This window comes from Paralichthys olivaceus, chromosome 1 (genome assembly GCF_024713975.1).
Source record: "Paralichthys olivaceus isolate ysfri-2021 chromosome 1, ASM2471397v2, whole genome shotgun sequence".
Lineage (NCBI taxonomy): Eukaryota > Metazoa > Chordata > Actinopteri > Pleuronectiformes > Paralichthyidae > Paralichthys > Paralichthys olivaceus.
In genome coordinates, this window is record NC_091093.1 from 1,866,420 (window position 1) to 1,890,837 (window position 24,418).

A 24,418-nucleotide genomic window follows, 5' to 3' on the forward strand; every position below is an offset into this window, starting at 1 on the left:
GGTCTGAAATAAAACCTAACAAACCAGTTCAACCAAAAGACTCTCTTTGTCACATCCAGACTCGATTATTGTAATTCCCTATTATCAGGCTCGAGCAGTAAGTCGTTAAAAACCCTGCAGCTTGTCCTAAATGCTGCAGCACTATCTTGACAAGAACCAGGAAAAGATTCACATTTTTCCTGTATCAGCTTCACTACACTGGCTCTCAGTTAAATCAACAATAGAATTTCAAATTCTCCTCCTCACCTACAAGGCCCTTAATAATATGGCACCATCTTACCTTAAAGAGCTCATAGTACCAGATCACCCCACTAGAGCACTGCGCTCCCAGAATTCAGGTTTACTTGTTGTCTCTAAAGTCTCTAAAAGTAGAGTAGGAGCGAGAGCTTTCAGCTATCAAGCTCCTCTCCTGTGGAATCATCTCCCAGTTTGAGTTTGGGAGGCAGACACCCGCTCTATGTTTAAGAGTAGGTTTAAAAACTTCCTTTATGATCAAGCATGTAGTTAGAGCTGGTTCAGGGGAATCAGATATCGTGATGGCAGATCGTAGATTGTGATTGTGTTGGCGGATTGTGGATCATGTTGGTAGCTGATGTAGGTGTGTAAATATTTCATCACTTTCTGAACCACACATTCAATGCAGGGAATAGCACTTTACTTGTTTGTATAGTGTCGAATTGTTTCCATCCTTTTAGAATTGTGAGTTACTTTCACTTGACTAAAGATTTTCAGTACTCAACTGCGACACAGACTTATCATACAGTATGTGGCAACCACATAGGCTATGAAATGATTTATTATACACGATGAAAGGAAATATGAGAGCAGATATGTCAGCATTCATTCTTTATTTAAGAAAAAAAAGTTTGGTGCAGACAAGGAGAGCTGTTGATGGGGGGGGGCTGTCAGATCACCCATTCATTTACTTCCATGTAACTAATTAAGTTTAAAGCAAATCACAACACTTTAGTTGTTATCTATATTTTAACAATGATTTAGAGTAAGCATGAAGGAGGCTCCTCATCCATTCAACAGACAGGTATGGCAGCAGAACTGACGGTAAAGCTTCTTCTCACAGAGACGGTTGGACTTGACCATGTCACAGAATACCTCATCAGCTAGCAGAGTAGAGGAGAGGCAGTCAGTTTCACAAGCAATGGCTAAAAAGAATTTTACTGTCTGCTCCCTGTCAAAGTGTCACACTGTATATATTGTTAATGTCTTGGGAATTTTGCATACCTGCTACTAACAAGCATTTTCATCCTTCCTGCTCTGTGTTTGCATCCCCATACTAAAAGGATGTATGTAAAATGAGTGTAAAAAGAATTTCCCCTTGTGGGATCAATAAAGGAAGTTTAAATCATGCTTCGTAGTACAGGCCTCAGCTCTCGCACACACTGGCTCAATCAATCTATCAAATTTCATTTGTACAGCCCTCAAAAATCACAATTTGTGTCATTGTGCGTATAAGGGGGGGCACCCTCTGTCCTTAACCCTCACAACAGTAAGAAAAAACTAGAACGAAGAGCTGCCATTGACAGATCAAGTGAGAGCTTCATTTACTATAGTCATTTGAAACTCACCATTACTACATGATGCATTCACAATACAAGTCCTGCTGACCAGACTGTAACCCTCTTTACATTTGGTGCAGGTTGTTCCTGGGCCACTGCAGCTCAGACAGTTTTCCTCACACCTGGAGACAGAGTGAAATAAAACCCAATTCCATACACATATTTTTTCTATTTACCTTTTGTAAACGGATGTTGTTCGGGGGGAAAATCATTACATTTATTTTTCAATGAAAATACAGCTTACACCAAAATGTGTCAGTGTATTATTTAAATGTAACAATGTAAAGAGCAAACAAACCATTACACCCTGACTGACTGATATGAGTGTTTAGCTGGCTACAGGATTATAGGAAGACATTTAAAAGGGATGTAGGGATGAATCCATGATGTTTGTGAGCTCACCTGTGACAAATCTTATGGGGGACTCCTGCTGCCTCTGCAGAGTAGTAGCCAGGAGAACAGGTCTCCACACACCTCCACTCCTGCTGCAGGTAGCCCTCAGTACACTGGATACACTCCTCCTTACCTCGTCCTGCGAAATACAGATACTACAGGAAATCTACAAGTATAACATCCCATTAAGTTTCTTGTATTTTTGCGCTTCCTGTTTTATTGTGTACACTACTAATACTAATCCTTTCAACATGCTTTCTCATGTTTTTCCTATAGTGTTGTGTTGCCCTGTGAGCATTTCCTGGTTTTGTTTTTTTGTCCTCTGTTTTTGATTGCCTGTTCTTCTCTGGTATTCTGTGCACGATCTTCTGTACTGTTTTTTACGTACAGAAGTCACACAGTGACTGGAGGTGCCTCAGGAGCACACAGTGCTTTGGACAGAGGTTAAAATGTATTCAAACCTATACTTGCATCTTTCCAAATGTATCTGCTAGACCACAGATCTGGCAAACCTCAGGTTTTTGAAGCAGCATTAAAAGGTTTTATTTTGGCTGCTATGATTTTTTGTGTGTGAAGGTACTGTAGAAAGAGCACTGACCTGTACAGGTCTGACAAGAGGAATGGCATGGGCTGCACGTCATCTCTTCAAGATGGAAAAATGTTCCATTGGTGCATTCAGGAACACATGTCATACCTGCCAGACTGGAAACAAAAAAATCGACACTACAACACTTTTAAAACCAAAGTTCAAATATGACTAATAGTCTGCGTCCTCACATACCTGTAACCTTCACTGCAGGCACTGCATCTATCTGCATAGCTCAGGCATTTCATACAGGTGTTATGACACTTCAGACACTGTCTCTGATCTGGTATGAACAGCATCACAAGCATCAGATGTGCAGTCGACAATAATTCTGCTGGGTTTCCTTAACATGTGATATGTAAAAAATATCCTCTGTCTCATGACCTGTATTCCAGGATCTCACAGTCCACAGGTTTAATCATTAAAATTCCCTTCCAGTGATGATCCTTTAAAGTAGCATAGGAGCTTTACTTCCTCCCATGTTAAACATATGCAAACTCTGCACAGAACACAATATACTTTATTAGGCACACCTGTTCAATTGCTTGTTAACACAAATAGCTAATCAGCCAATCACATGGCAGCAACTCAATGCATTTAGTCATCTAGACGTGGTGAAGACGACCTGCTGAAGTTCAAAGCGAGCATCAGAATGGGGAAGAAAGGGGATTTAAGTGACTTTGAACGTGGCATGGTTGTTGGTGCCAGACAGGCTGGTCTGAGTATTCCAAAAACTGCTGATCCCATAATTACATTGTAATATGTATATGTATATATGACATATATGACAATGAAGGCATTCTTATTCTTATCTACTGGGATTTTCATGCATAACCATCTCTAGTGTAGCAGCCATTAGAATGGACTGCTCCTTTCCTCTTCCTCACAGCAATCTCTGCTGTGAGGGAGAGGAGGGGCTGTGGAAAAGGGGGTGTGTTAAAATCCATATGATTGGGGGACACACACACACATACATACACACACACTCCCAGTCACCCTACATTTCTGGACATTTACAAATGGACACTATTTAAATGAATGAAAGCAAAAGAAGGACATTTACTTTGAATTAATTGTTTTATGTTGTTGCTGATATGTTTTCATGTGACTCAGGACAAATTCTGAAATTAACTGAAGTGTTTTTATTTTGTTAAAGGGATTTATTTTGTCCTGAATTTCTGTTAAAGCATTAATAATTCTTGAAATTTAATTTTGGAGTGGACATTATGTGATTTTGATTTAAACCTATTCTTATGACATTTTGTGGTGTGTGACCTTATTGAGACCAAAAACCCTGAGGTATCTGTGATAAATTTGATATAATTATAATTATAATTTATATATTTATATCTGGCGCCCTAATTGACATACTTTCAGGTCTTACGTTACGCTACACTAGGAAAATGGTCTGAAAAACAGAAAATATCCAGTGAGCGGCAGTTGTGTGGACGAAAATGCCTTGTTGATGTCAGAGGTCAGAGGAGAATGGGCAGAGTGGTTCGAGATGATAGAAAGGCAACAGTAACTCAAATAACCACTCGTTACAACCAAGGTATGCAGAATACCATCTCTGAAAGCACAACACGTTGAACCTTGAAGCAGATGGGCTACAGTAGCAGAAGACCAAACCGGGTGCCACTCCTGTCAGCTAAGAACAGGAAACTGAGGCTACAATTCACACAGGCTCACCAAAATTGGACAATAGAAGATTGGAAAAACATTGCCTGGTCTGATGAGTCTTGATTTCAGCTGCAACATTCAGAGGGTAGGTCACAGGATAATGCCCCATGTCACAAAGCTCACATCATCTCAAACTGGTTTCTTGTTACATGACAATGAGTTCACTGTACTCCAATGGCCTCCACAGTCACCAGATCTCAATCCAATAGATCACCTTTGGGATGTGGTGGAACCGAAGATTCGCATCATGGATGTGCAGCTGACAAATCTGCAGCAACTGCGTGACGCTATCATGTCAACATGGACCAAAATCTCGGAGGAATTTGTTGAACCTGTTGAATCTATGCTACGAAGAATGAAAGCATGTCTGAAGGCAAAAGGGGGTCCAACTAGCAAGGTGTACCTAATAAAGTGACCGGTGACTATATATGAGGATGATGAAAATTTGCAAACCACAGATTGGTACATAATCTCATATTTGACAAAAGGTCAACAGAGTTGAGTCGATATTATGGATGTATTGACTTACTCTCATCAGCAAAGTAACCTGTAGGGCAGGAATCAATGCAGCTAGAGTTGAGTGTGTTGAGGTAAAGACCTCTTCGACAGGAGAGACAGTGTCCAGCTGATTTGCCAACACATCTCTCACATCCTTTATAGCAGCGTCTACAACGATGAGCCCCTGTGTCCTCATAGTGTCCCAGTGGACAGTGGCTCACACAGGTTCTAAACATGCACACAGGAAGGGATAAAAAGAGTTATCTTACAGCAAAACATGGTTTCCATTGGTACTCTTTTGGCTTAGCAAAATAACTAAATGGTTCTAACTTGACACCAGTAGGTGCTTAGAGGTCTTTTTGGGAAGTTTTCAAAACAGCAAATGAAGGGATTGTGGGTCAAAAATTGAGAAAAAATGCAGATTGCTGATAATTCCCTATGGGTTCTTCACAACACATTTCACATTTCACACATTCAACTGAATAATTGAAACATTCAAATAATATTTATTAATGTAGTTATTTATACCTGCTTCAGTTTCTTTCATTCAGCTCTTACCTGCCACTTTTCAAGCTGCCTAAGCTGAAGTGGACACAGTTAAGGCAGTGATCATCATCTGGTCCATCACAGCCCTGGTCTCTACACTCATGGTGACATGGTCCTTGATGAAAACCACATTGATTTGGATCTGCATTCTCATCATCATACCTATAACATACATTTGTTGCTCTACCATATGGGTTGAAAAATGTTATGGAACTGTCTTTGTCTTTCTGTTACATGGAAATTTTAATATTTTTTTCTTATCTCATAGTCCCCTCCAGAGCTATTGGCACAGTGTGTTGTAAATCGAAAAAATTTGGGCTTAAGATCAAACATTGAATATGAGGCAAGAGTTCATAATTTCCTCTTTTATTTCCTAGTATTTACATCTGCATATGTTAAACAACCTAAACATGTCACCCTTCTATTTTGACAAACTCTTCTGTGACGACTTTATCTTTGTTATAAAAGATAAACCAACATGAAGACCAGAGAGCTGTTTAACTGATGTTTAACTTAAGAAAAGAGGGGAAAATCTAGCAGAGCCATTATTTAGACATTGGGCAGAGCAGGCATAACAATTTGAATTGTCTCAAAAAGAAAGAAACTACTGGTAAATTAAGCAAAACACATCAAACTGGTTGAGCAAAGATAACAGCAGCAGGCAACACATGGTGAGAATAGGGGAACAAAAACCCGAACACAACAGCCAAAGCATTAACTTTCCCTGGACAGGGTTGAAGCTGTCACAATCCACCATTCAATGTAGGCTGGGAGAGCAGAAATATAGAGACCAAAATAGTAGAGGCAGGCCATTAATCAGGACTAAGAATCAGAGGACCAGACTGGAATTTGCCACAAAATGCAGACGGGAAAAGGACAGTTTTAAGGACAAACAAGACATACATTAACCTCTACAAAAGTGATGAAAAGGCCAGAGGGATTTGCTGATCCAGGGTTAGGGTGCATTTCTCTCACCTCTCTCTCCACCATTTCTTTCCTCTCACCCAAACAAGTCGAGGCTGATGGCTCGTTAACAAGGAAAAACTTCAAACTACTTGTACTAGTGTACTTTGCAACAAGAACAAACATTGTCAACAGAACAAAGGACTTCAATTTAGGAGAATTGTATGATTTTTGAATGCAGCAGTTTTGTCAGGCTTGATACCATTATTGCAAATAATGGCAATGCAAATTTTTAAAGTTATTTATTTTTAGTACCTCTGATACAAATAGGGCCATGTTCATCTACATATACAGTAAAGGAAATAATTGCCGAAGTTTCCCCACTAAGAAATTAACTGTCCATAATTGGAACATTGAGAGACAGAATATTAAAAAAATGTAGAAAATCACATCATATAAAAGTTAGAAATGTATTTGCATTTGATTGTATGAAATAAGTATTTGATCCCTTAGCAAAACATGACTTAGTACTTGGTGGAGAAGCACAGAGGTCAGACGTTTCTTGTAGTTGGTCACCAGGTTTGTGCACATTTCAGGAGGTCCGCTCCTCTTTGCAGATCCTCTCCAAATCCTTAAGGTTTTGAGGCTGTCGCTTGGCAACTCGAAGCTTCAGCTTCTTCCACATATTTTCTATGGGATTAAGGTCTGGGGACTGGCTAGACCTATCCGTGACCTTAATGTGCTTCTTTTTGAACAACTCCTTTGTTGACTTGGACATATGTTTTGGGTCATTGTCATGCTGGAAGACCCATCCCCATCTAAAAATTGGTATTTTTAGTGTCCTGGCTGAGGAAAGGAGGTTGTCGCCAAAGATTTCACAGTACATGGCCCTGTCCATCCTCCCCTCGATGTGCTTAAGTAGTCATGTGCCCTTAGCAGAGAAAAAACCCCAAAGCATAATGTTTCCATCTCCATGCTTGAAGGTGGGGATTTTTTTTTTTGAAATCCTGTCTCTGACTGTTACAATAAACCTACCATTTCAATTATAGACCGTTTATTTCTTTCTCAGTGGGCAAACCCACAAAATCGGAAAGGGATCTAAACTTGTTCCAATAGTTCTGGAGGGGTCAGTGTTTTTGATTTTTTTTCGACATTTCTGTCAAGCAAACTTTAATTTTATTTGATTGGTAATTGCAATGTATTTCAGTGATGTGAAGGTTAGGAAATATTTTTACCATTATACTCCTCCTCCTCCTCCTCCTCCTGGAACTCTGGCTCTTCCAGGACCCCATCTGGTGCTGTGATCTCTGATGTTCTTGAATGGGAGGGCTGAGCTTTGTGGGGCTGGGAAGGGTTCTGAGATGTTCCATAAAGGACCAGTGTCCATTCCTTTAGGTTGCCTGTATCAAGTAAGCATCATAATGATGATTACATTTCTGTAGGTTTCTCTACATAATGACATTATCTTCAAATGTATGTGTGTCTGAGTATTAGACAATGTTGAAGGGTTCCCACAGCTCCTTAAAAAGTCTTAAATATAAATCAATGGAATTAAGGTCTTGAATTGTCTTAGATTGACCATGAACTTGATGCAAAGTGTTACATTTACCGGTGGTACATAATGTGTGTATGTGTATGTTTATTCTAATGTCGTCAGTCTTCATCAATCTGTCAGGGAGTGTTACAATGTTTTTATTTTTGATGTTATTAAGCTTATTAATGAGTTTAAATAAATGATCTTCTCTATCAAAGAAATTGTTTCGACATTTTTTGGATCTTCAATTACATTTATTGAGGTCTTAAAAATGTCTTCAAAAACATTAAATTTGACTTGAAAAGTTGTGCAAGAACCCTGTGTGGACATTTTCCCACCAGGTGATAAACTCATGAAAACAATAGTGTTAATTATTACAATGGAAATTTTAGAGGGAAAAGCTCTGACTTGTCACTGTGGGCAGCCTCACTTGTGTGGTATATTTACATGTCCTTGAGGTGTTGCTCATATATTACCTATGCTGTGGGAGCAGCATAACACCTGCCCTCTGAACAACCTGTGACACCAGTTACATGAACAACATCCCTAGAGTGTGCATGAATTGTTGGATCTTACCTAGCACCTCAGGGTTGCGTGTTTTTAATGGTGTGTCAATAATCTCCAGTGTCCATGTGCCTTCTGCCCTTTCGCCCCAAAAATGAACCGTCATGAACTCCCAGTTTCTGAAGCCCTCGTTGGAACTGTCGAACAGCCTTGTAAACACAGGAAGAAAATGAGAATCTGTTGAGGTAATGTTATGTAGATAGAAGCTCTATGTTGCTTAGTTATGAAAGTTTGAACTTGATAAGTAACTGCAGCTACAGACACAATAACTAGAAAATGAGTAGCTGCTGATGGTTAAGTCTCTGAAGTTTGTATACCAGTGCTGCGAGTTGTAGATATAAACTAGTTGCTACAGTACATTTTATCATTGCCTTTAATTTAATATTAATACAGATTAGACCCTCATCAGGCTACGGGGAAGGTAACCAGTTGAACTGCTTTTTAAACCCAGATTAATATGCTTCTTGCAATTACCAACATTTGTGGAATTAGCATCACTCCCCATTAAAACTCTGGTCACTGATATATCACCGCTATCTTCTTAAATGTTGTCAGATACTGATTTATATTGGCACACTCCTTCAGTTTGGGGACTGCTGTCTGCCCCTAGCCCTCCCAAGGTAATGATGAGAACATCAATACATATGTAACTGATCTCAGAGTGTTAGCCAGCACATGCAACTTTGGAGAAATAAAAGACTCACTTAAATGAGAAAGGATAGTATGTGGCAACAACAACTCTCAACTCAAGGACTGAGAGAGAGATTACTCAGAGAGGAAAAGCTGACATTGGTGTCTACAGTGTTGTCATGGGAAACTTAGCAAATGCAAGGTGAAGGTGAGAAATCTGAGAAACCAGAAACTATACCAGCTGGAGTTTGTGGTGGTGAATAATGACTGTAGACTGCCACTGCTTGGAAGGAGGGCAAGTGAAGCAATGACGCTTATCAAAGTACAAGAGGAAACATCTATATGTGAATTAACCATAGAACTGAACCATAGATGGCTGCCTGGACGGAGAGTACAGGATTGAGATCGGTGGAGGGTGGAGCCAGTTAAACTCCCCAAATGTCCGAGTTGCAATGTTTACACCGCTAAAGGATGAAGTGAAGGATATTCAAAGGAGAGAGATCATCACACCAGTGGAGAAATGCGAAATGAGAAATTTCCCCCTTCTGACTATTGATGACATCTTTCCAGACCTCGCTAGAGCAAAAGTGTTCATAGTCTGCGATTTTGGAGGAGGAGTTGAGGTCTTTAACTACATTCTCTACACTGTTTGGCAGATTTTGGTGGCTCAGGATCCCTATGGGAATCAGCCCAGCTCCTGAGATTTTCCAGCAGGAGTTGACACAAGCACTAGAGGGGCTGCGAGGCATATACATCATAGCCAATGATGTACTGATCACAGAAGAGGGTGATAGACAAGCGATGGCCGACAAAGACCACGATGAGAAAGTGAGACAGTTCCTAAACAGGTGCAGGAAAAAGAACATTGAACTGAATGTCGATGCAGATGCCATCTCCCTCACCCTGCCCTCTCCCACCTTGACCAAAGGGACACATATGTGAGAATGCTGTTCACTGATGCCTACAGAGAGAAGGTCAGAGCCCTGACATCATGGTGCCAGGAGCAAAACACCCCCCTCTCCATCAACAGGACAGTGGAGAGAGTCAGAAACTTCAGGTTCCTCTGGGTTCACATCAGTGACGACCTGGCCTGGACTCACCACACAGACTCACCACACAGAGGAGTAATACTGTGTCTTGGTGTGTGAGACAACTTCCGACAACAGTGGACAGTGAGGCTGGATCTTTTATAGAGCCGCTCCAGTTGACGCCCACAGGCCTTCATGGCATTAAGTTCAGCTGTGAACCAAGGGGCTGGGCAGGTGTAGGAGACAGTTCGAGTTTTGAGGGGGGTGAGAGTCAAGACTGAGGGATAGAGCAGTGTTGTAGTGGGCGACCAGGCCATCAGCCATGGTGCTTGGGGGATCCGAGGCCTGATATGAAGCCAGTAGGTTTGCCAGGGATAGTGAAGTCACTGTCTTCCTAAAGGTGATTGTGCGTTTTGCGTGCTTTCTGGGCAGCGGGATAGGAACTATAAAGAGGACCGAGTGATGGTCAGAGACCGCTAAGTCAAGGCACTACAGCTGGGAGAGGGTTGTGCCAGTGGAGCATACCAAATCCAGTGTGTGACCTTTGGCATGGGTGGGACTGTGAACATGTTATGTGATGTTGAGGTAGCGGTTGTGATTGGTTTTTCGTTGTTATTGATTTAGAGGTAAGAATAAAAGAGGCAGAAAAGCAACACCTTTGTCCATGGCTGTGTGCGGGAGAGTCCCGTGGCATCTTCTTTTGCCACAATTACACTGTTCTGGTTTTATTGATAGGTATAACTGGGCGCCATCTGCATAGCATGAAGATTATGTGTTAAGCATGACCTTAAGTGAAAAAGACATGTATCAGACACAGAACTTGAGTGGGCTGTGATCCCATCCATATATGAGGTAAGGGTGGGCGGTGGAAGGAAAAGCCAATTTATGTACCTTTGTTGTTTTTTTTTTCTATTTTTTTTACAGAAAATCATACAACCATCCCTTCTACCATAATTCTACCATCTACCATCCCTCCATCCTTTCATCAACCTCACCCAATGAATGGTTAAACTGCTGAAGCTCTATTGGTTGAGTCTTTTTCACCCTGGTTCTAGCTGGCCCCTCTTCCAATTTTGCCAGCTACCAGGTGCGGCTGAGATTTAGTGTGATCAGTCCGCCTCACTGCCTCTCGTCATTATATGTTAACTTGACTGTGTGGTTGCAAATGGGTGCTCTCTCTGAAATTCTATTAATGTTAACTAGTGAGGCACTCATTCAGTGATCCAAAGAGTCCTTGTTGGGCAAAAGTTTAGTTTTGTTATTTTCCTGTCAGTCAGGGGAGTCGGGATTGGGTATAGCAAGAGATTTTTCTTTTGACCTATTCTATGATTTGGCACCCACTGCCCCTAACCCTTGTTCCTCACCCCGTTCAATGCTGGGTAGTATTGCTTATCTGGATCTTTTTTTGCACTACTACAATAAAACGCTTTGCCAGTTAACATCAACTTCATCTTAGATTCCCAGATCTCTGAGCAACCTGATGGTGGAAATTGCAATAAAAACACAGGGTGTTGGACCAGAGTATCTATGTCAATCATGTCTAACATATAACTGCTAACTCCTGCTCTGGATGTTGATGTATTGTAGGCTATGCTGAAAAGCATGTTGCAAGTGTTCCTGCACGACACCAGTGTTACATTGTGCAATACTAAGTATGTCAGGAGTACTGTGGCAATTTCTTTTAATGTCATTATCGTAAGGTTAAAACTACATTGGTTTGCTTTAAATAGCACTTTAAATGAATGCATGGTTTTGGACTTTCAGTCATCATTCTCCACTAATCTAACAATCTTAATAAAATGTATTAAACAAGGGTAGAAAATAGTAAAAAAAAGTGTAGACCTCTATAAATGAAACCAAATTTACAAGCATCTGCATGGATAGATACCAATAGAATTTGCAGTAGAAATGAGCCTTAAACAGCCTTTAAATATTGATGCACCTCTTGATTTATGTAAGATACTCTAACACGTATTTTCTCATCAATGTAAATATAATTTTGTTGATCTGCTCTGCTACAAGCTGCATCAATTGCATTTCTGTTCATCCTGGGATAGGGTCGACTATGTATTTTCCCCTGTTAATAGCATTATTTCTTATTCTTGCTGGGGATGTTGCACCTTGCTAAGCCATTTGAGGAAAATAATGATTAGGGAATATGGGCTGTACAAATAACATTTTATTTGATTGATTGACTGAATGCTAACTTCATAAATGACCTGCAACATGTGTTTTTGTGCTCAGTGGAGCTCTCACCTCTTGGCCAGTAGCTGTGATCTTGTACCAGATGGAGAGATGAGGTTAATCTCCAGGTCTCCTCGTCGCGGGTGGACAATCAGAACCCTGACCACCACATGCTCCAGGTAATCCACGAGCTGCTCAGGTTCTTCTGAACACCCCGAGGTGGTAATGCTGCTGTTGAGATTTTGACCAGCATGGATGTACCTGGAGCAGCCATAAACATAGGCATTATATTATTACACAATAACTGTTAGAATAAATTGCATAGATGCAATAAAGTACATGAGCGGTTGGCACATGTTTCCATGATGACTGAATCGTGTACAGTTTATTTATGTAAAAATAATTACAGTTAATGTCAAGGCCAATCAGTCATCCCATGAGTTAATGTACCGAAAAAATATTTTCCATGTTGCCTTGCATAACTAATCTTTAACATCTTGCATATAAATAATTTGATTATCTATCAAGGACCGAAACCGTAAATGGAGCGACACCTGTAAGCTAGTTCAGGCAGCCAACTCGAGGCTGCGCTGCTCCAATCATGTGATATACCTCACTCTCCACAATCATCTATAATATACACCCAAATTATTAGGCATTTTATTTAAGCTGAGAAAACTTCCCATGACTCCCTTGCTTGCCTTGCTGCTGCGTCAGTATTGCTGCCAGTTGCTTCAGCCCCTCCATCACCCCAGCATCCACCTGTAGGCTCTGATGGGGGTTATAAGTATTTGCTCATCACTCCCATCATATCTATGTACTGTCTTTATTGCAAGGTTTTTAGGTACTTTCTACATTGACAAGGTGTCAGTGCATGTTACTGACATACATTAATTGTAGGATATGTTTCAAGGATTGTTCAAATAAATAAATAATAAAGTCAGAGAAGCAGTTTGTGCCTCATTGGGCTACTTTCATTATTGAATGTATTTCCTCCATCCACACAGTCTCATTTATTAGTTTCTATATACCTAAATAAATAATCGTTCTGCATTTAAATTACTGAATGCTCTACAGGTCTGCCAAACTCACTAGTCTACCCACTGGCTGTATAGGCTTAGAAATGGAGTCATGGTACTTACAGTTTCCTGCCAATTTACATGTTTGAGGAAAATGTTGATATTCCCAATGGTCTGTTTCCTCAGTTATATAATGCATAAGACATAGCTGCAACACTTTAATAGCATCAATGTTGCTGTGGTCTAGCAATTTGGTTAAACTATTTATTTACTCGTATGCCAGGTATACAATGTAGACCAAGCAGTACGTTTACCTCACCTGGTGGCTCGCACAAGTCTGTGACTGCAGGTGTGCTGAGGAGGTACAGTCCTCCACTTTGTAGCCTCCAGAACCATGGCTTCTGCATCCACCAGACCAAAGCCATACAAGTGACTGACTGTCAGAAAAGACCCAAAACCATATTGGTTTAAAAAGCAAAGTGTAAAATGCGGAAAGATTAATAACGGCTATTTAATTCATCATATTCACATGGTAGCCATTTTCTTCTGAAATCATGATTAGTGTGGAAAGCTTATATGCTGTCATCAAAAGATCATACTGATGCGATAACTTCACAGCATCGCATTTTACTTGATTTTAATTGGTATAATATAGTATAAATGAAAAATGTAATACTTCAAGTATAAATCAGTCAAGTACTATGTTTGAATTAAAAGTAGAATGAAGTGTGCCTCTGTGTCCAGCAGCATTGGTCTTCCAATCATCAGCTTTCAGGTGCACAGGTCTAGATGTCTTTACCAGAAGATGTTGCACATCCCTCCATGTCAGCAAAAGACTGCCGAAAAAAAAGACATGACTCAGAAGCCTGACAGACTGATTTATGGCGCTTATCTTTGTTAAGGGAGCTGCACACTAGTGGAGAATTGGTGTTCCTGAGTCCAGTCAATGTCCATTATCTGCCCAAATAATCCTGAAGAGTGAGGGGTTAACAAAATAATCATGATGCTACAAATTGAGTCGGAGCCTCCCTGATTCGAATCCTAACCCCATATAAATCAAATATTTATGATAATCTGCTCTGATAGAAACCCGCAATAGGCAATGGGGGCGAGCTGACCGGGAAGCATTACCAGCCGGGTGTTGCGTAGTCGTACAGCTGCAACCAAAAACAACAATGTATTTCCAACTTCACGCTACAAAATGTATAAGCCAATCCTGCTTTCTCAGCCAAGACCACATCCTCAGTTTTTTTTCTCTTTTTTTGTTTTTCGCTGCAAACAGACACAAGATTGATCCTTTTCCATGCTTGTTTTTCTACTGAAGTCACATTTAATCATGCTAAGTTTTCCACACTACAGTTCAGAAGGTAGCAGTAAAGCGGCTAAAGGATGTTTACCAACCGCCATAAAAAAAAACTGAAGAAGAAACCTGAGTTTCTGTGAGAGAAGTCTCTTAATAGCTACTGTGAAATCCTTTCTTACAAAGGGCAAATGTGTGGTCTTACATTCTGGCCGAATCATCTAATGTGTGCCATCTGAAGATTATTAAATTAAATATCGGTTAAATCTGTCATTATGTCTGTGGTCTCCCACATTTTTAAAATCAGTTGAAAATCCTAGTGTGAATCAGCCTTTCAACACTGTTTTCGATTTCATTGTTACATGTTTCCCACTTTCTGTGGCATTTTTCATCAATCCCAAGGCCTATTGCAATAAAATCTCCTATTTGATCATCATCATTTCAAATCTGAAGTCTACTTTTGGGTTCACCTGTTAAAAGAGCTCATAAAAAAACCTAAAATGATTCAACATGCCCTCTCCTCCCAAGGTTCCTAGATAGGTTATCCACATTGACAATTACTTCTTTTCAACAACTCATACTATTTCAAGTAACATAATCAACATCAGGTGAATTTACAGGGGTCTTATTGAACAGATTAGGGATGACAACAAACCGGATTCCTTATTTTCACCGGCAACTCTGTGCTTATCTATTATGGTTCATACTTCTTTTAGGAACACATCCTTTACATCCATCGAATGCAGCAAGACTCCTTGGTAGCAAGTTATTCAATAAAGCAGAGAGGTGTGAATTTCTTCCTGGAATACATAATTGAGAGCAGCCATATGAAAATGGACTCAGGTGAGGCCAATGCAAGAGTAACTGAAACCAGTCTCTTTAAAACAGCTGCAGTGGTTTCTTGGCTTTGCCAATTTTGTTGCCACTTCATAATTGAAAGCGTTTTGCATCCAGTCTTACCTAGCACACACATTTGCTTGAAGGGGCAGACCACCCATTAGTTTTGTGGACCAATCATCAACTTACATTTAAACAGCCTTAGAGTATAAATTATGACCAGGCTTGCTGACCAATGGAACTTCCTCCCATCCCAGTCGTCCTGTGTGGGGGCAGCTTTTACCTTGGATATTGATTCAGGCCACACCCTGAGTCCAACACCAGAGCACATTTATCTGCCTGTAAATCAAGTTAAATGGAGGAGCTTTGGGTATGTGAAGAAAGATGTGCCAAAAGTTGCAGTTATTCCACTTTTGTGACATGTCCCAATGGAATGAGCAGCGGCATGAATGTAAATGATAGCATTCAAAATAGAAGTCATATCATTTTCCTGGAGTCTCGACCTTACCTTACATTCATATTCTACTTAAAACATGGTCATTTATACCATGTTTTAAGCCTAAATGTCCGCTGATATCTTCTATCACTTCTAGAGGACTTTTAGGTTACAAATATGGTGTAAATTACGCGATTTCAAGTTGAATATAAATGTCGCGGCTTGCGGACACTTGGATGACACCACATGAGCAGTATGGAGGCATGTTATGTTTTTTATCTTGTTTTATTACGCATGAAGCTGTGGTCACTAATTTCTTCAATTGTATTGGATTCTGCTGCAACACTGTTTACCCCTGAGACTTCTAAAGTGTGTTGTGGACTCGAATATGTATCACATTCAATGTAAATTGCTTTCAAATGATGAAAGGAACTTGACACTACACAACTTGGCACCTACAGGTGGTATGACATAAACAGACAGATGGTGACGGAGAAAACAGTGTAATGACTAGACATAGAAAACTTGACTGACTTGGCCTCGAGGGCGAGGGCAATAATTCCAGCCGCAATGGGAGCTGAGACAGACGTGCCAGTATGAGCATCAGTGCAGCGGTGCCGGAGGTCAGTGGTCATCTGTAAGGGAGCACAAACACAGTTTACTTCAAATTTGATGACATAATTTATACAGAAGGGCAAATTATATGGCTCCTGGCCCCATCCCTGGAATCAGCCCTGGATTATGGTGTACAATAAGTGACAATGAACAATGCAAAATATTATTTTCTCAATCATTTTAAATGTGACTCAATTAAATGGATAAATCTCCCAACAAATAACCTGTTACGTTATTTCTTTTTTTAAACTGTCATGATCAGAATGAAGAAGACATTCAAAACATGGAACAATCAAGCTGACTTGAGTGTTTGGCTGACCTCCACATAACACTACTCTGAAACTAGACTGGCAATTGGAAATTTGGGGTGGGCACCTTTTCACATAGTGAAACATCGACTTGTTGAGTGTTGAGTTTTTTAAAAAAAACTTTATTTATACTGAGTGAGAGTTGATAAAAATTGTCAAACTGTCAAATGCTTAATACTGTAGGTAGCTGTGCTTGCTAGCTATTTATTTAGTAAAATAAAACAACTACCAGCAACATTACCTGAACACAACAATCTAACAAACAAATCAATAATTTTAACAAAAACTACCTTTAATTAGGAGAATAATACTAATAAGAATATGAAAAGGCTTTATACTGTCACATATGTTTAATCTACAAATGCTCAATTTTGAAACCAATTCATACAACTTATATAATGATCATATAGCATTATAATAATAACCCTTACAAGAGCAATTCACTTTTAATTCTTAAGAATATACAGTTGGACATTTGAATTAGAATTCAAAATTAAAAAGATATTTGAAATAAATAAAACATAAATGAAATAAACCACGCACCCCCAACCAAAAGCACCTGAAGGCAGCACTAAAAACAACACTTATTTTCCCTCTGGGGACCTCTGTGTGTGTGTGTGTGTGTGTGTGTGTGTGTGTGAGAGTGTGTGTATGTGTGTGTGAGAGTGTGTGTGTGTGTTTGTGTGTGCATGCCTCCTTGCTTCAGGAGAGGAGATCTTGTGTAAACAATGGGGTCGCATGGGAAAAGGTTCATATTAAATGATCGATTCGTCTTTTTTATGAATCGATATCAGATCATTCAAATGAAGATCAATTTTAATCAGAGAATTGTTCATACCCAGCCCCATGTCCAATCAGCAATTAAGACATCAGGAAATTCTGACCGGGTGAATGAAATAAACATGATTGGCAGATTCAAATGGCAAAGAATAAAGTTGACCAATTGGGTGGTTCCACATTCCCACTGTTGGTTGTTAAATGTTAGTTGTAACAGAACTAATACCCTTATAAGTGGAGGCCTGTTGTGAAAAGCATTCATTGTTATATGGCATTTTTAATCGGTAATTTCTCTTTTATTTTCTATCATCTCTCGAAATCACATTCTAGACAAACACAACCTTTGCTGTCTTAGTACACACACACACACATAAAGATTTTAACAACAACCTTTGTATGTCTTGGCTTCATGGAACTCGCCATGTAGTATTCACACATCATTCATACACTGCCAGCACAGCCATCAGAGGGCGATTTGGGGTTCGGTATCTTGCCAAAGGACACATGGGGGACAGGGATCAAACTGCCAACAGGGATCAAGCCTCCATTTCTGGTGTGAGGACGACCTGCTCTACCTCCTGAACCACCCCTTTCTAAATGAAGTGAGATCCTCATTGAAACAGACAGAAATGTGTTGAATGTAACATGTTCCCGTCAACTGGTTGAATCTACTTTTGGGTGGTGGAGGAAACGGTTTTACTAATCCACTGCTACACTGTGTGATTTTGCATCAAAACACTGATTTAGTTGTTCATCTATCGTGGTCATCCATTAATGTTTTTCTTTAAAGTTGTATTTGACAAAATTAACAGAACGTTGAGCTGAGTGGAGTTTCAGGTACTTCTAAAAAGTGCTTCATTTTTTGCTGTGCCTTAACTGAAAAAAGGAAATCTTAGATAGTAACTAAATGTTAGTGCCTGGTACAGTTGGAGGTCTCAATGGACATAAAATCTTTTAGAATAAAATACAAAGTATTATTGTGGCGTAACACATGGTGAGACTTAGTGAAAATTGGCCGATCATCATAAAGCTTGGTTTATTTCTTCATGTCATGATTGGGAAAAGTTCTATCCCATGCAAATTAGTGAGCATGCACAATAATATAGGTGCAGGTATAAACCAAACACTGAAGTTGAATTGAATTGAAGTAACTGGGACATCCTGAGCTATCTCCTGAACATACATAAAAGGCGCAATTCAAAAAATAATCAGATTTATTTACTGAATAACCAATGGGGCCCCTCTAATTCAAGTATATGTTAAAATGTGTATTTTTAAATAATATCTGAGCTTTAGTTAATGAAATGGCCATATCTCCAATACTTACAATCTTCCTTTCATTAAACTCTCCACTGCTGTAGGTCGTGGCTATGATGGAGCTGCAGACCTCCAGGTACCATGGCTTGTGACCATTCTCTGTGGCGCTGGAGATGGAGATAGTGTAGATACTGCTGGTGTAACCATCACATGAACAGTGATCACCCTGCCGACCTCCGTTACCTGACGCCCAAACAAAAATGCACCCCAAGCCCTTGCGACCCTGTGTGAAATACATAGATCTGTTGTGCTACGATATTATACAAACAATCATCCATACATATGAAGGTCAAAAAAATGCTTCCTTGTGACTCATCAGACCTTCTTAATGCCTTGCTCAAAAGCCTGCTTTGTTAAAGGTCCTGGGCCATCAACTGTCTTGCCATCGTCTTTTGGCCCCCAGCTGGCACTGTATATGTCAATGTAGTCAGGTCGGATTCCCAGGGACTTGGCTTCTACTATATCAGTCACATCACCATCCAGCATCCGAATCCCTGTGGCCATGGAACATCAGTCTAAATACATCAAAGTCATTTTAAAATGGCACCTAGTCCTTGACTCTTCATATCAGTATATGACACAGAGAGAATGGGTACATACAGTAATGACACAAAGCAGCATCTACACTCAATAACAATGCAATTTTTTAAGATTAGGGCACGAAAATCAGTCAGAAAAGTTAGGGTACAGAAAAGTACCCTAACCCTAACCCTCTGACAAGTGCGGTTATAGTTGTAGATACCTAATTTTACACACAACGCAGAGGTTGAAATTAAAGTGTTCTAAACAATTTGTGTTTTACTGCTGCCTTTTGCTTTATGTCTAAAAGTGTTCTAAAATGGTGATCCAGATCTGAGGCATTAAACACTTTTTGCTGCACATTTTACATTACATTATTTTTGAATAAATATATTAGAATAGTTGAGCTGAAAGAGATTCAGAATCAGTTTTTTAATAAAAAAAAATTTTACTTTACCAAAACCTCACCATCACTAACATCTGATTTCTTACCAACCCAGGTACAAAGTGGCTCCAACAGCTGTAGCTGGAAAATCGTCAACTCGTTAAACTGAGAAAATGCTAAAGGAAAGCAAATCTCAATTAAATGTTTATCAGTAAAACGGGTCAGTGCTTGATTTAAACAAACATTTTAAGTCTGCTCAACTTGTTCTTGTGTTCAGTTAACTCACCTAAGCTTTACTGGGGTTTTTTTGTAAAAAAAAATTCAAAGCATTAAGCAACAACAGTTAGCTCATATTTGTTGAAACAGCATGTAAAAACAAACACTTCATTCTTCAGTGAATCTTGCAAATGTTGAGAAAAGGAAAGAACTCTACCTCCAATGTGAGCATTGTAGGCAATCCCAACGATGCAGTGGGAGTTATTGGCCACTGCTGCAACTTCACCTGCACATCGTGTTCCATGTCTGCATGTAAACACAGGTTACACAGAAGTTACAACCTCACATGCAGCTAGATCTGTTTCAATGCCAATGTGTAAGTGGAGATTAGTATGAACATTTTTAGGATAAAATAACCTGACAGTGGTGTAATACCATTATTTTATGAAAGGGGCTGTATTTATATAGTGCAATTAAGTCTTGATGACCACTCAAAACACTTTACAGTACAGTTTTTTTTCGCAAATTACAATTTGTCTCATAGGCCTTAACAAGGAGTGAAACCCTCTGCCCTTAACCCTCAACAAGAGTAAGGAAAAGCCTAAAAAAAAACCCATTAACTAAGGAAAAACATCAGTCAACAGTTTGTCGAGCTCAGATCATGAAAGTAACGTCCTCCATACCTTAACTCTAAAATCTCAATCTTCTGATGATCTGATGAATGAAGTTTTCCCCCAATTGAGAGTTCCACATTAAATCAGATTAACATGTCTTTCTTAACCGGCTACGTACTACAAGCTTTTAAGGTAGCTGTTATTAACTTAACTTAAACTTCCTTTATTGATCCCACAAGGGGAAATTCTTTTTACACTCATGTTTTCATTTTATACATGCATTAACCCACAATCCCACACACACACAGAGGGCTCAAAGACATGCACATTTTGGAGAGAGATGGTAGAGTGATGGGCAGCTTCAGGAAAAGCGCCCTATGAGCAATTGGGGGGTACGGTGCCTTGCTCAAGGGCACCTCAGCAGTGCCCACCTCAGCAGTGCCCAGGAGGTGAACTGACACCTCTCCAGCTACCAGTCCACCTTCCATGCTTATGGTCCATGCTGGACTTGAACTGGCCACCCTCCGGTTCCCAAGCTAAATCTTTATGGACTGAGCTACTGCTGCCCCCCTCTTAAACCTCTGCTTAAAAAGCCCACTCTTGATCGGGAGGTTTTAGCTAATTATAGACCCATATCAAACCTGCCCTTCATTTCCAAAATCTGAGAAAAAGCTGTTCCTAACCAGCTGTGTGATTACTAATGCTTTGTTGAGCTGATAACACCGTATTATCCAAATAGATCATTTCGTTCCTAAAACACAGGCTCTCTTGTGGTTCCAAGAGTCTGTAAGAGTAGAACTCAGGGTTCAGGAGGCAGAGACCATCTCTACATTTAAAGTTAAACTTAAAATGTTCCTCTTTGATAAAGCATAAAGTTAGTTCTGGATCAGGTGAGTCCTGAACCATCCCTTAGTTATGCTGCTATAGGTCTAGACTGCTGGGGGAACTCCCATCATGCACTGAGCACTTCTCCACTTCTCTCTGTCCCCTCTCCTCTCCTCCCCTTTTTCTTTGCCCCCCCCAACCGGTCGAGGCAGATGATCGTCCACATTGAGTAATTATTCATTATTATGGCTATGGACATGGGCTACACCAAGTGTTTAGATAAGAGAGGGGGGAGTTGGTAGATAGGTCTATGTTAAGGCTGCTTTTTATCCCAAGTTGGAAAACAGTGTGGTGGGGTGGTGGGTCAGAAGGAGGGGATTGGGATTGAACCCTAATAATAATTCTAAAATCTAATAATTCATCAAGTGATTGAGTCAAAGCTTTACAAGGAAGATTTCTTGCTCAGACAGAAAGATATCCTGTAAATAACAAGAGGATAATTGAGAGGGTTGCACTTGTTTGTTCATATGAAATGTGTTTTAAACTTATAGAAACTATTTCGTTGAAAAGAAAGAAAGTTGATACATCTGTCTCCCCTTCACACAGCTAACTGTGACAGCTCAGAAAGTTACAAAAAGGTGTTTGTTGCACACTGAAGCCCTTGAGTCTACAATCCAGCAGGTGATCTGCAGAGTCTGATAAAGTTAAAGTTAAAAGAAGAGAGGAGACATTGGTGGAATTCTTTCTTACACGTTTTCATTGCGAGAGTCATAGCGTGGTGAAGGGTCATGGTCATTCCCATTGACATCATAACTTGCGAGGTGGTCCTACAGAAATGATTCAAGAACACAGAGGAAATAGCGACAAATAGGTGAGACAGACAAAATCACTCACCAGTATATCGTCCTGAACGTATCCATCGAAGCTTGGAGATTTTTTTGATAGATAACATACATAGTTTGGAGCCAGATCAGGGTGGTTTCTCTCAATGCCATCATCCAGTATGGTGACCACCACGTTTTTGCCGGTGTAGCCTCTCTGCCAGGCAGATACAATGTTCATCTCTGACCGACAGTAGCTGCTCTTATCATTGCAGTGCTGAAAAAAGTCACAGACGACAAGCAACAATTGCCTTACCTTGATTCATTCTAATGGAAATGTTAGCATGAAAGATTCAGTGTACTATACTTACGATGTACCACATGTTGGACCATTTAGGGTCATTGAAATGAATGAGGTTAGGGTCACTATGGGCATGCCTCTTAACTCTTGGTTTTACTACCTGCTGCTGGGCCCAATCCACCTATTGAAATGGGAAGAAGTTACAAGTGTAAAAAAGTCAGACTTTGTATAACTTTCTGGTCTGTGAACCTCCTTTTGTGCTGTGGTATGTTCGCTCTGGAACCTCTCTCTCTGTCTGCATTCGGGGCCGAAGGAGACAGGTAGGTTTATGAAGTGTCATGCATGTAGTCTGAGAAGAGGATGTGAACTGATGCAGTGTCTGTCACATGTTTTATCATTCCAGATTCATTCAGTAAAAGAGATCCAAAGAAAGCTGTGGCATCAGAGTGATTTTGTGTTGTGTCCCAGACTTGCTACATGGGTTTCATCTTTGTAGGGATACTGGAATGATACTGTGTGCATCCAATACTGAAAAATCTTTATAAACAAACTGTCTGTTTGTTACTCTGTTTTTAAAAAGTGATATATGAATAAACCTTTTTATTATTATTTTTATTATGCTGATGTTCTCAGTCACGTCCTGGGAGAGGGATCCCTCACATGTGGCTCTCTCTGAGGTTTCTATGTTCTTGTTCCCCTGTTAAAAGGCTTTTTTCCCTTACTCTTGTTGAGGGTTAAGGGCAGAGGATGTCACAGCTTGTTAAGCCCCATGAGAGAAATTAAGATTTGTGAATATGGACTATAAAAATACAATTTGATCGATTGATTGATTGATCTGAGACTCACCTTGGGATCCATATGGACGAAGCTGTGGGGGCCCTTCAAAGAGTATGCAGCTCTGCGAAAAACTCTCCTGTGGTGGAAATGGTAATGATCCTCCAGACTTCCTATCTGTTCAAACATAAGACTAGAACATCAGGAATATTAAAATGATAATGTAAAATATTTAACATATAGCTGAGCCACTCTTTTACAAGCTGTTTTTCGTCCTAAGAAGCAGCTAATAACGTTAGGAGTAGCCTATCTTTAAAAATGACTTTGGATTCCACACTTTCTAATGAGCCACCAAGTCCAGAGATGTGGAAGTTAATAGATTGTTAACAGGTGGAGTTTGTGAATTCAGGTCCATCAGTGATAAAAAAAAAAATCTACAAGAATGTATCACTTGTCATGCTTAATGCAAAAAAACATGCAAGAGGGATCTTTTCTATTATTACTGGTAGCTTATATGTCTTTTATATCAAGCTTGAATAATATTATACAATTATAAACGATCAAAAAGACCTAGTGTAACAAAAACTAAATGGCTTGTAGCAAGAATAAGAAAGAAAATGTTGACGGCATTTTGAATTTTGAAGTGAATCATTTTTTCAAACGGGATAAAGAATATTAACTTGACTGTTTTTTGCAGCATGTCATAAAGTCAATTGGAAAGCTTCTGTAAAAACTGTGTCTCAGTGGTGAGATCAGGGGACAAACAGTGACCGTTCCTTCATAGTACTTCATACATGTCAACAGCCACCTCATCAGTGCAAGTGAACCGTGTGGTTACCTTTCCCACGTTGATAAATCCATACTTTGCTGCCACTCGATCAGCCTGCTCGGGGCCGCTTAAGATCCGCACCGCCCAGTGGTTTGTGTAAACACGCCTCTGTCCTGTGGCCGCTGACGGACTGGTCCCAGCAGAGAACAGAACCAAAAGCAACCAAAGAGTCATCCTGCCTGAAAACCACAGTGACAGAGGTGTCCAGTGAGCAGCGCCGCTGACAGTCCAGCCCGTCATGATGCCTGCTGTCACTGCAGTCAAGTCTCCTCCACACAGCAGAGGGCGCTGCTGTGCAACAACACTTCACTACCGTAGCTGCGGCCAGTGGCGCAGCGACCGAAGTCCGCAAACCGGAGGAGCAGATCAGCCAGGCACGTGCACAGACAATTTGGGGGGCAGGTG

General features: G+C 40.2%; 1 protein-coding gene across 4 annotated transcripts; it reads right to left on the reverse strand.

Moving 5' to 3' along the window:
• Window positions 1–829: 829 nt before the first annotated feature.
• Window positions 830–24,287, reverse strand: pcsk6 (proprotein convertase subtilisin/kexin type 6). 4 transcript variants are annotated; one of them, XM_020079671.2, is made up of 21 exons: window positions 24,023–24,287; window positions 23,257–23,361; window positions 22,481–22,591; window positions 22,243–22,386; window positions 22,039–22,115; window positions 20,067–20,155; window positions 19,051–19,223; window positions 18,740–18,952; window positions 16,247–16,347; window positions 13,872–13,975; window positions 13,459–13,576; window positions 12,193–12,381; window positions 8,291–8,427; window positions 7,416–7,580; window positions 5,290–5,392; window positions 4,763–4,959; window positions 2,749–2,836; window positions 2,566–2,669; window positions 1,977–2,106; window positions 1,584–1,696; window positions 830–1,118 (listed from the first exon to the last, which is right to left on the reverse strand). In XM_020079671.2, exons 1-21 carry the CDS (start codon window positions 24,251–24,253, stop codon window positions 1,021–1,023), a joined length of 2,790 nt encoding a protein of 929 aa, XP_019935230.2. In that variant the 5' UTR covers window positions 24,254–24,287; the 3' UTR covers window positions 830–1,020. The 4 variants fall into 4 exon arrangements, 2 of the variants coding, with proteins under 2 accessions (XP_019935230.2, XP_069379813.1); XR_011240896.1 differs by lacking the exons at window positions 830–1,118; window positions 1,584–1,696; window positions 2,749–2,836; XM_069523712.1 differs by lacking the exons at window positions 830–1,118; window positions 1,584–1,696; window positions 1,977–2,106; window positions 2,566–2,669; window positions 2,749–2,836 and having other exon boundaries at window positions 4,821–4,959; window positions 5,290–5,439.
• Between the last annotated feature and the right edge of the window lie 131 nt (window positions 24,288–24,418).